Source organism: Agelaius phoeniceus, chromosome 4, assembly GCF_051311805.1.
Source record: "Agelaius phoeniceus isolate bAgePho1 chromosome 4, bAgePho1.hap1, whole genome shotgun sequence".
In the NCBI taxonomy this organism is placed as follows: domain Eukaryota; kingdom Metazoa; phylum Chordata; class Aves; order Passeriformes; family Icteridae; genus Agelaius; species Agelaius phoeniceus.
Genome location: NC_135268.1, coordinates 3,771,812 through 3,784,860, shown reverse-complemented (window position 1 = coordinate 3,784,860; position 13,049 = coordinate 3,771,812). Strand labels below are relative to the sequence as shown.

The 13,049-nt window shown below is 41.2% G+C and overlaps 1 protein-coding gene across 1 annotated transcript in view; it reads right to left on the bottom strand.

The window, feature by feature from the left end:
* AFG2A (AAA ATPase AFG2A) overlaps nucleotides 1–13,049 on the bottom strand; it is a 161,546-nt gene that overhangs the window by 123,779 nt on the left and 24,718 nt on the right. The window contains 3 exon segments of the mRNA XM_077176741.1: nucleotides 1,042–1,121; nucleotides 1,487–1,540; nucleotides 12,650–12,859. Coding sequence (XP_077032856.1) covers nucleotides 1,042–1,121; nucleotides 1,487–1,540; nucleotides 12,650–12,859 — 344 coding nt within the window.

Below are 13,049 nucleotides of genomic sequence, written 5' to 3'. Positions count from 1 at the left end.
CTTGCACATGAGAAGGACTCGGAGGAAAACATCTTCAATCAGATTTTGCATTTTCAACAGTAAGAATGTTTATTTCTTAGCAGCTTCACAGGGCAGCTCTATGCTACATGTGATGCCACCTCCTGTGACACAAATAATTTATTTGTGTCACCAAAACATCAAAATGCCACCTGTTATCCTTTCCTGTTTTCCTTCTTGCAATACAAAAGAACCTGTAGGGATGTTAAGGGAGCTTTTCTCTCAGAAAAACATTGCAGTTTTGTTGTGCCTTCAAACAGGACAAATACTTTCTAATGCACCTATTTGGCAGCTTTTCATGCATAATAAAACAGGATAAAAGTATTTATTGCAACAGCAAGTAGCAGTTACATTTATAATGAGATATCCCCCAAGAAAGTCCACTTAAAGAGCCTGTCAAATCTTAAATGTTGTAGTGGCAAGTAAAAACTACAATAATTCTACTTCAGACATGAGGTAAACATCTCTTGGAACGATCACAAAGCAGGATATTAACAAAAACACTTATTAGCTGTTTGCACAATAATCCCTTCTTAATGTCACACATGAAAGGACACAAGTGTTCCCAAATCTTTTAATGAAGTTTTTCCCAGTCTGGCAAAACATTTAAACATAGGTGTAAATTTAGTTTTATGAGTATTCTCCTTGGAAATTTGTGTTATGTAGCTTACGATCCTACTGTTTGCTTGATGGAGACACGAAATTAGGCCAGGGCAACAACCCTGGGAAAAAAAAAAAGTTAAGTTCCTGGAAATAAAAGGCAAAACCACAGAAAAGAGCCAAAGAGCATGAGAACCAGTAGATTCATTCCTGCTAATGAGATGAGAAAGGAGGAACTCCATCAGCTTACCTGTTTATGCCAAGTTAAATAGGCTTGAGTAAAAGTCACACATTACACTTCTGTACAAAGAATGAAGATATTAATAATATAATCCTAGAAAGGTAAATAAATCTGTGACTGTACAGTGTAAGAATCATTTATCAGGAAATAATGTCTGTTGTTTTTGTAACAGGACTACTTACTTTCCCCTTTCAACTGCCAAGGCATCTATTTCATCAAAGAAGAGAATTGAAGGAGACACTGCTCTGGCTTTCCTGAAGATCTACAAAAAAACAACAATGAAATACTGAGTTTTAAGGGAAGGAAGCATTTACAGTACACTATCACCCCCTGCACACCTCAAGAGTTTACATAACAGACATCAGCCTGTCTTGTCCTGGGTTGTTTCTATTTTAAAACAGCTTTTTTTTTAAAGAGTAGTAAAAGCTGCAACAGGATCCCAAATTCAACATGTATCAATGCAGGAAAAAGCTAAATATCCCTGCTGCTTCATTTTCTTCTTTTTTTTTTAAGCTTACACCAGAAGGAGTTTTTCAGAAAGTTTAATGGTAACCTCATAAGCAGAGAAGAATCTGAAAGCCAAGGAAGCTTTGTATCTAATGTTATCCACAGCCTGCCCTTTCTCACCTCTCTCACTGCTCGTTCAGACTCACCAACGTATTTGTTCATCAACTCAGGCCCCTGAAAAATACAAAATTCAAAAGCATGATACATTTGTATACAAAATGACTACAGTCTGCCAGTGCTACACTGGTCACGCTCTGTAATAAAAAATTCTGAGATTTTGTCATTTTTAAGTCCTATGGGTGCATTTTGACATAGCTTGGTAGAGTTAGAGGGTTTCTCCATTTATTTTAGTACCTGTGCATGTTGGTTAGTCCTCTCATCCTGATACTTTGCCAGTACCTTAATGAGAAATGGAATTAACCACAAATACAAATGCTGTGACAGTCTTAAAAGTGCTCAACAACAGCACACCAAGGGGTTGCAAAGGAGCCAGAAGGACAAATCACAGCAAAGCATTTACTTGCACTCTCAACCTGCATCCTGCCCAACCAAGCATCACAGCAGTGACTTAAACCAACGTTTAACAGCACTTGTTTGAGCCTGACACTCTGCAGGTGAAGCAAGAAGCTCCACAGCAGCACACCTGAAACCCATCCCTAGCAAGGGAGCTGTTCAGTGTCTGAGCTCATGCACATTCCTGCTGCTCTGCTGAGGCTGCCAAGCAGGATTATGAGTGCCAGCTGCTCTGATGCCTGTTTATCCTCACAGCCCTGTCCAGCAGGAACAGACTGGAGACCACAGGGTCAGCATTCCAGTCTTGAACAAGTACTTACAATTCTAAAAAGTAAAACAATGGCAGATTCTCAGAGTATTTTCTGTTCTGCTGTATCCTGTAGGATAGGCTGCTTAAATAATGCTTCCTAACGGGCCTCAGCTTCTCCTGGGATTGGTAATGACTCATTGACTTCAGTCTGGTTTGCATCAGCATTGACCTGCAGCCACAAACAAGGATCATTATCTGCTGCCCTGAACGAAAAGAGCCAGTGGCTCCAATCTATTTTCCAGGCAACAACAGGTGTCCTTGTAATTCCCCCAGAAGGAACAACATCCCTCACAGTCAGAAAGCTGAACCACCTCCTCCCAGCTGTGGGTGCCTTCAGGTAACACTCAGCCCAGAGCACAGGGCAGCTTTAACAGCAGGTATGTCACAATTAAGAATGTGTGGCAGACACACATATATGCACTGGCAATGACAGAGCCTCTGTTACAAGCCCTCTTTGAATGGGACCATCTGGACTTTGTTCCCAGGTTGGTGGAATAGAGATTCATCACTCTAAAAATGCAGCACACTGGTTTTTGCAGGCTCCCCTCTCCATGCTCATTTTCATTCCTGCAGTAACAGTTAATGCACTGACTTTACCTTGACAGTGGAAAACACCTGTGCTCATGTAGGGGTAAAAAATAATATCCTCTGAAAAGCAAAGCACAGGTTATCTGATATCAGCAACGCATCCAGGCACAGACACCATTTTTATTTCTTTCTTTTCAAAGAGTTGTCCTTTATCCAAAGGACCAGGTGAGTGCAGCAGCCAGACCTAGAGCAGCACCCAGGCCAAAGCCACACTGTAGGAGTTGATAGGGCCAGCAGTGTGTGCCTTGCCTGTAGGAAAGGTAAATTATACAATTAGCATTGTTTTCTTTCTTAAAGCAACTGCTGTGGCAGCTAAAGTGGCACCTGGAGTCCTCCAATGACTGCAAAATTGGAGTCTGGTGGGTACCTGTGTGGAAACAGAATTATTCACACACAAAACCGAGGAACGCAGGAAAGACAGAAGGGAAAAACAAGGTGAGAAGAGAAGCACAGAAAACAAGGTGAGAGAGAGAAGCACAAAGCCTTTTGCTGCTACTGACATCACCCATGAGGAGCGTGGAGCAGTCAGTGAGGGCCAGACTGCAGCTCAGAGACAGCCCAGCTGCTCTGGGCCCTCGTCCTTCATCACGTCCAGGGCAGATGAGGAATCCGATAGCACAGCCCTGACAAACCCTTAAGGAATGAGAGCAGAGTCCTCTCTTTCCATCCAGCTCTCTGTCACAATGAGAAACCACTGCAGACTCTACCCACAATTATAGATTTCTCTCACTAACTTTTCCTTGGAGCCTGTGGAGCTTCCCTTTCATGCCCTTATTCCCATAAGTAATCTTCATTCACATCAGTATTCCCATGGAAACCAACATCACACAAATCCGTGCCAATGGTGTGCTCCTCTCCTGTGACCCAACATCAAACAGCCTGACATTTTCTTTTGTCTCAGCAAAAAAAACAACCCCAAAACTACCCTATTTGAGCTTTAAGGTACATTGTAATTTCAGATGCTTGTAGTTTTATTTTTAATTAAGCATTAAAATATGATGAAGGCAACATCAAAGCAATAAATACCATTTACAATGTTTCAAAGAGAATTATTTTGAATGTAACTTTTTGCTGTAAGCTTCGACATGAAGTTTTTCTCCATTTTTCTCTTCATTAAACAGCAACTCCAGGTGAAAGCCCACTACATGTTAATGAGCTGTGCCTCTTTGTGGAGAATTTTCATGAAAATTTGTTTGAAAGTCTCCTAGTTCACCCTTCATGAGGGATAGCAGAACTCCATTTGAGTGTCACGTTTTTTCCTGCGAGCAGCTCAGAATCCTTATTGTCCATGGCAAGAAAAGAAAAGGCTCCAAAGTAAGACAAAGCACACACAGAAGAGGAGGAATTGCTGTACAATTCAATCATGCAAACACTGAAAAGCACAACACAAAAACTAGAAATGTTCAAAGCAGCTGGAGGTAGCAAATGAGCTGGGTGAGCTCTGGTCCCACCTGAGCTGAGCCTTTGCCTTACCCTGTCTGCACCTGTGCTGTCCTTTAGCTCAGACTGATGGCAGCTCTTATTTGAAAAACAAATCTGCAGGACAGGCAGTCTGCAGGCCACCACAAAGTCACCTGCTGGCAGGTGATACAGCTTCTCATTTTCACAAAGCTCACCTTTAGCAGACTTTGGAGGCCACTAAAAAAATACCAGGAGGGTTTTTTTATTTTATTTTTCAGTGCTTTTCTAAATGCTTTAAAAATCAAATGACAAGAGCTTAACTTAGCTGACATTTGTTAAAAGATAATTTCTGGCCAAGGGGTGAGCATATGGATTCTTTTTAAAAGCTTTTTAGAGCTGTTGATAGACTGACCAAGAGGTGCTAGTAAAAAATGGGCCAGTTTAATGCTGCACAGCTCTGCTCTGATCTGCAACAAGTCATCTTCCATACAAGCAGACATGAAGAAATAAAGCCTGTTTCTTGTGGACATTTGCACAGGGACTCCAAAACCAGCAAAAGATTTGGAGCAGAAAATTGGCAGAAGTAGTTGTAGCTTAGCCATGCATATAAGCATTTGTGAGCTGGAGTCCAGACTGACAGTAAAAAATCTGCCAATTCAGGCCCACTGGATACTGCTGAGGTTTCTTTATTCAGCCTCAAAGCAGAGAGAGTTTCCAGGCATGCTCTGCCTAAAGACTATTCCATCCCCACTTACAAGATATATCCCCGTGCATCATGAAACCTTCTACTTGCTTATGGTCTGGATTGGATGAATTTTAATTTATATTTTATTTTAATAAAAAACCAAAATTTCTTGCATTTAAAATATTATCAGAATTAACTCTCAAAGGTTAACTGCACAGAAGATAAAACCCTTGTATACATGCAGCAACATGAGATAAGCTTGTGCACACATGGTTTTGACAGAAGTTCTCAAAGCATTTTTAAACTGCAAGAGGGACATCTTCTACCCCTCAAGTTAAAGAGTATCAGCCATTTTTCTGAGCAGGGCTTAAGACGACTTGCAGATTTTCTCCACCACTTGGGTAGGAAATTGAGTCAGTGATTTCTCTTACATGTTTTCTTTTTCCCTCTTTTGACAATCAGGCAAGTAATGCACTTAAGCTTTCTGAGTCACAAGGGCACAGCTCCAGATGTCTCCAGCACACAGCTCAGTCTAGACTCTTCAGAAATACCCAGATAACCTCACATACAGGTTCTGGGCTCTTACACAGACACATTAAACTGTGCTAGCCACAGCGAACAATTCCTATGTCCTAAAGAGCCAACTAGAAAGTTTATATCACATCCAATAGATTACTGCTCTAGATTATTACTACAAGATAATGCACAATTCCTTCTTTGGCATATTCAAAGCAGAAATGATCAGACATTAAAGTATCAGTCATATTTAATATCTAATTTCAAATGATGTCTCTAGAAACTGAGCTCTGTATTGTGAATCTCAGAAAAGAACAAAAAAAAAGGACAGAGGTGCCAAAATTCTTTTTCAAACATTCACACTGTGTTCCTAGGGCAATGTTCAGTGCCCACAGTCACACACTGCCATCTGAATTAGACATTCACATGAACTGATTTGGGCAGACAGATGTTCACCTCTCAGGTGCCACGTGCTAATTTCTTTTAAGACTGCAGGGAAGCTTAGACATCCAGCTCAGAGGAGCAAAGTTTGATCCCACCCCAGCAATATACCCCTCATAGAATTAAAACCAGCATATTTTTTTAATTCTTTCCAGTTTGGACACTGAAGGTGAGATAGAGTCATGGAAGCACAGAATGGCCCAGGTTGGAAGACTCCTTAAAGATCATTTAGCTCCCTGCCATGGGCCAGGCCACGTTGCTCAGAGCCTCATCCAGGGATGGGTAATCCACATCCATTACCCAGGGATGGGTAATCCACAATTTCTTTGTGTGCCACTGCCTCACCACCCTCACAGTAAAGAATTTTTCCTAATCCATCTAATCTAAATCTACTCTAAAACCATTCTCCCTTATCCTGCTCTTGGAATCATGGTCTTGGAAAAAGTCTCTCTCCATCTTTCTTGTAGGCTCTGTTTAGGTTCTGGAAGGCCACAATTAGGTCACTCCTAAGCCTTCTCTTCTCCAGATTGAACAATCTCAATTCTCTCAGCCTTATGCTCTACCCTAACAACACTGAAGAGACTCAGAAATCAGTTATTGAGTCCTTTGGCACTGTAATCTTCATGGCAAAAGGCTATTCCATCCCTCCCACAGTCCAACCAAAGCAGCAATGACTCAGGGTGGCTGCAGGGAAGCGAGTTAACAAGATCAACTCTGAAACTTCCCTTATTTTAACAGTAAGGTTCTTTCTAAGGCAGAGGCTGTACATGTGTGATTTGGTAATTGGTTACACAGAAAAATATTTGCTCAGAAAAGGCATTCTATTTGCTTGTTAAGAATAAAGCCTGCTTCTTCTCTTCCAGGGCTCCTTCAAGATTTCACCTGCATCACTCCCAGCTTCTCAGCACATGGAAACCCCAGGCTGAGCACCATGCACCATTTTAATCACTTCCTTTCCCTCTGCCCTGCATTCCAGAGGACATTAAAAACTTGTTGACACCTGTCTGGAGTTTGAAAAACTTCAATTTCAGCAGGTGTTTGTGGGCTCCAAAGTATGTAAGGGAGCAAACTGGCAAAACCTTGTTATCCCCAATCCCTGCAGTGAAGTTGCTATAAGCACCATGGTAAGACTGCAAAGGCAACTATAATATCCAGTTTTCTTTATTGCCATGCCTCAGAGTCCACTTGTTTGCCATTTGTCTTGACCAGCAAACTCCAGTGACAATCTTCTGAGGCTTCTTTACATAAAACAGAAGCCAGGATTTGCACTGCAGAATGAGCTGACTGGAAACATTGAATTACACTCACTGCATGCACCAGTGCCTTTGGAGTGCCTCTGGCATCATCAGGGCTGGATGCATGCAGGATCAAAAATCACACAGCAAAACCACACAAAATGAGCCACCCCTGCTGCAAAACCTATTTGCTGAGACTTCACACCTCCAGCAATACTCCATTCCTCCACTGGTAACTTGAAGAGAGAGAAAGAAACAAAGTCCTAATAAAAAATAAATTTGCAAGGTAATTGAGAAGGGACAAAGAGATAGGGATTATATTTAACCATTTTCTGCCTGCATCTTCACTTTTGGTAAGCTTATGGTAAGAATGGATGAATGCTTTTTAGTAGAGTACAATATGCAGAAAGCTTCAGGATTAAAAGAGCTCATCAAAGTATCTCAACTTGTTATCCCTAGTAAAAAACGTCCAATTTTACAAACAGAGTTATTTTTACTATTAATTTTACTAATCTGCTAATTAACTAACAAGTTGTCATAAATGTGTTACTGTGGATCCTTTTAGAAATTTTATCAAATGTTTGCCAAAATTTCTCATAAAGCCACAAGGCCTCTGCATTTTTCATCTTAAATGCCTTGCTTTTAAACTACTTACAGGCTTCTGCTCACTGAAATCCCCATCAAAAGACTAAGCTATCTCCCCAAAACTCAGTGACAGCCCTTCACAAAGCAAAGCAGTCGACCTTTCCAAGCCTCATTAATCTGTGGGAGCTGCCACAGCCAAGAGCTGAAGGGAAAAGCAGAGGAAACTTGAATTGGAAAATATTTTGACATAATTGACCCAGATGACAAACTAAGCTCAAGCACATGTCAAGCACGGGGAGTGGTACAAAAGCATCGCCTGGGTGATACAGGAAGCCAAACCAAGCCAAGGTGAAGTCACAGCCCTGGGAACTCTGTATATTTTTGTAATTACTGCTCATTTCAAAAAGAAAAGATTGCTTCAGCCCAAGCTCTTAAGTAACAGCAAATAAAAGGTCAGGAATATTTTCTCTTTTTTTAAAAAAAATCACACTGTAGTTGGATCTCCTAACGAATGTTTCAAATTCAAGTTTAAGAACAGTATAGCTCACATCATCTGTACCAGTGTTTTGCTCAGTGCTGACATCCTTAAACACTCCTTACTGTCACAGGTGGATTTGGTTTTCTTTGTGTTGTGTGGTGGGGATTTTTTAAGTATTGCTTCATCCTGTTTACAAAAATTACTGTGCTTCACTTAGCTGAACTGCAAGGCATTTAATTTTTTAAAATTTAAACTGGTTTTTGTCACTACCCCTAAGTGAGGCTTGGCCTTACTTTTGATTTTAAACAGACAAACGTTAAAAAGCACTAAGCATCAAGAGGAAAAACGATGTTTCTGAAACCTGCACAAGCATAGAGAAGTTACATAATTTTTCTTGCTATATATCTTATAAACTCAGGTAATCTGCTTGTTGGACAGAAAACAGAACTCCAATTCCCCATGGATCAGACCATCACAGCTGGGTGATAGAATTTATCTGGATGGGTATCCTGATGGTACCTCCCAGCCTGACATCTTAAGAGCAGACTCCAGTGTTCATTCTGAAATAAGTTAAAACCAAAAAAAGCTCAATGGTTTTTTTATTTGGTAGTAAAGTTAATGACCTAAATAGCACAATAATAGGAGGGGGAAAAGGATTCCACACAGACTCTCTGCAAATTGCTTCCCAGAAAAACCACAGAAAATACATAAGGAAAAGTAATACTCATTTGATTCTTAGCACAACACAATGACACAGGATTTCCTAAAAATAAAATTTAAAAAATTTTAAAATCCAAGAGGGCAGTCGTAACATGTCTAAATAAACTAAGATGCAAGACAAATGCATAAAAATTATCTATGCCATATAGCAAGCCAGGCAAGTTTCTTCCAAAAATATACTATCACCACAAAAATCCTAGTGGTCTCACAAAAATATAGCTCAAAAAAACCAGCTAGTCAAAACTGATCCTAAGTGTAGGAACTGTCAAAACAGTCCACAGAAATACCTACGACATAAATAGTCAAACAGTCAAATAGGGAATACAGTGACAAAGGATTTAATTTCCTTCATGCTCAGTTTCAGAAAACTAGATGACATATAAAGCAAAAATGTCAGAGAGACAGGTTGTATATAACAGCAAGGTATCATCAGCCTGGCAGAAGCTGAAAATTATATCCCCATCATATTCGTATAGGATAGGTCCAATACCTGAATATAAGGGGTTTTTCTTACTAGCACAAAAAATGCTTAAAACACATTTCAGAAGAAAATTAAAAACTTTGGTACAAGCACAAGAAGATTGTGAAAGACAAAGTGCAGAGAAGGCTGACTGAAACAAGCAGTCAGTCAGATCAAAAGCTGTTGATAAGTCAAGACTGATGTTCAATCCTGGAGAATGAAAAAATTATCCTAATCCATTCCTTCGCGCAGTCTTACACTCACTTGTATCCATGAGTGCAAAACATTGAAAAATCTCCAAGCGGCTGAGAACAATTCAGTTGCCTTTTCTGTAACAGAAATTTGGAGGGGGGAATAATCCAGATGACCACTAAAACCCTAAAAAGTCCCAATGCTACAAGAGATTTAGAAAAAGGGGTTGGCAGGAAGGAGCAGGAAGAGCCATCCCCTGGAAAGTAGCTGACAACCTCCCCCACCAGTAAATTTAGCAGATACATTGTATTAGAGACAAAGAAAGTCTAGAGAAGGAACAAAAATAAACTATTCCCCCTAGGAATTATATGCAAGATTGCTTTGTAAAACAAACCAACCAACAAGCTGCTTTGCTCTGGAAAAGCAAAAGGTCACCAATCTTGGTGCAAATACAGCTATAAAAAGTTTTTGGCAAAGTATCAAAGAGCATGTTTACAAAAAGGCAACATTCATTGTAACCCTAACCATTCAAACCTCACAATAGATTTCAGGAGAGAACAGGATGCAAGGTCAAACATCTGTTATCACGTTATTTTCTTCAGCTCCTCTGCCCAGAAATGACATGGAGACTCAGCCCATCTCCCAAACCCCACGAGAGGCCAGTCAGACATGGGCCAGAGGCTGCCTTGTGACAGCTCCCCATGCCCAAGACAGATGGAAAGGTCACATTCGAACAGTTTGCTCACAACCCAGCTGAAACGTCTCACTGAACAGTCAGCTGTCCAAACTGCACAGGCACATCTGGCAAACAAAGCCTGCCTGGAGGCAGGCTGGGGCAATACCTGCTGCACTGAAGCAGGACAGACAGCCAGCTCAGACAAGGACAGCACATCCAGCACTGATGGGAGGGAGCTGGGACTTACTGTGCTCGTGGCTCTTAAAATGCACTGTGCAGACACAATAGGTCCAGCCTTCCAAAAATCACCGAACCAAGCAAGCACTGCATGCAACAGAACCCATCTCCTCTCAGGCTCCACAGCCAAAGGGAGAGGCAGCATCCAGGGCTGTGCCTCCTGCCTGCAGCCCCTGCTCCAGAAGGGCCCAAGAACCTCTGCCCTCTGCACTATCCCAAAAGAGTATCCTACAAGCTGTACAGCAGACACTTTTCATCAGAATTACTTACTCCAGAGAGAATGGAAGGAAAATGCAAGTCTGAAAAGTAAATCATCAAGAATTGCACTTTTGTTTCAAAATGCCTGATGTCGGTTCCAGGGATGGATATCCAAGACATAATGTAGAGGAAGGGGAAAATTAATAGGGCTATAAGCAAGAAAAGAAAAATCCCCTCTCAAAAACACCCCAACAAAACAAACCAAAACCCCACATACTCATCTTCAGATTTATTGCAGGAACACTTGCAGTGGAAATTAATTCATGCCTGTTGCGCTTGAAAAAGTGCTACAGACGATGTTTAACACATTTAGTACATGATGGATGTTGCCTTTTTCTGTCCAGGAAACAAATGTGAAGTTAGAGAAAGTGGTCTATGTTCCCTTCCTGGAGTCAACATGTCCAAGGTTGGACCTGCTCCAGAGATGTGCTTCTTGAAACATCTGTACATTGAATATTTGACCAGTTCCAGGCCAGGGGATTTAAACCAACTGGGAATCACAGGCCATTTCCTAGAGCCAGACACTTCTGCAGCTTGTCAGTGATGGGGAATGTTGCACGTGCAGAACTGCACCATGGAAAAACGCTGCATTACTGTACACTGCAGCTTTGGATACCTCCTGGTCAGCATGAGCCACCCTTCACTCTCAGACCATTAACTGCATCAGTCAAACTATCTGATGGTGCCATGACTGAGGGATACAAGAGAGCAACAACACCCATTTTCAACTGATTTTCTTTTTTCCAGACTGCTACCTTCTTTCCCCACCCTCCCAGGCACCAGTGCTTAGGGTGAGACAAAGAGGAATGTTTTCTTTTAAGCAGAGGCGGAGGAAAAGGTTACCTTGTTTACCAGTAACTCTGGAGCACAAAGAACTACTTTGTGTTTATGGAAGAGGCAGTTAAGGTAGTGTTTCTTAAGGGCTGAGGTTTCCAAGGCTGCCCTTGTTGATGTGACTGTGACCCAGAGGGCTGCCTGTAATCCCAGGGAGCCCGGGCAGTGAAGGGCTGCTGGCTTCAGGGTCAACACAACTGCCTCTGCTCCCAGAGAGGATCCACAGCGTGCCTGAAAGGATGGGAGGAGGAGGAAGCTGTGTGCAAACTAACACAGGAGGCTTTGTGAGTCAAGAGATGGTCAACAGAGAAGGGGACGTGATCTTACTGCTGAGGAGGAGATACTTTCAAAATACTTAAACAAATGTTTTTTCTTGCACTTCATTAACATTCTGACACAGCTGCAAGACTACCCCATGTGGAATCACTCTGCTATCTTTTTTTTTTCTTTCCTATGCAGTGAAGCTCAGTATTATTATTAAATAACTTCCATTCATGTGTTTTCCATACAACCCACAGTGATCAATTACACTGATTCATAGGCAATGAAATCCAAAATTTTTCTATACTAAGTGTTCCTTAACGCTGAGAGAATATCCTATTTATACAAGAGTATTCAAGATATAACTGATTTTTCAAGCTTTCTGAAAACTGATGGAAGTAGAACTATTTCCCCAGGAAAAAAGGCAAAGAGGACAAGAAAAAATCTGTAATGAAACACGAACAGTGAGATAAAGAAAGCGACCTTCCTGAGGAATGAAAAGGAATGTAAGAGATTAGATGACATTTCCATGCATGCAAGTAATTATTACAGTAACAGCAGCTATCCACTATCCAGAGTCACCTTTCATTTGCATTGCTTTAATTGCAGTATAAATATTGTTGCCACTTCTGGAAAGACTTTAGACGATGCCAATATTTAAGACCTCACTCCACAGCTTACCCATCCATCCCTTATCTGTGCTATGACAAAATAAATAACAATTCTTTTAACAGCATACAAGAAAACACAAACTTACTTGATATTCACAAGGCGTTAGCAGGAGCATATACAGGGAACAGAAACATTATGAGCCACTGGATTTTAACACTGGAAAGTGGTAAACCATCAGTTGTTATGGAGGAGTTAAGAAAATGTGAGTGTGAATGGCCTACCTTCACTGCCAAGAAGTTGAGGCCACTCTCATGAGCCAAAGCTTTTGCTATCATGGTTTTTGAGCACCCAGGAGGTCCGTAAAGCAGGACACCCTTGGGAGGCTGGATCCCCATTCGGATGAAGGACTCTGGATGTTTGAGAGGCCATTCCACTGCTTGCTTCAACTTCAGCTTGACATCTTCTAGTCCTCCTATGTCTGACCAAGATACCTGCAGAACAGAGCATTTGTGCTGAATTCAGACCATGGAGCAGAACTATTAAAAAAGTAAACAAAACAAAAATGCTCTGTAGAATGTGTACTGGTTCTTTAATGAAGTTGTTTTCAATGAGTCACTTCTTCAAAAAGCCTTTATTAAACAAGAAGCACAAGACAGGCTTGTCAGGAATACATAAAGGCAT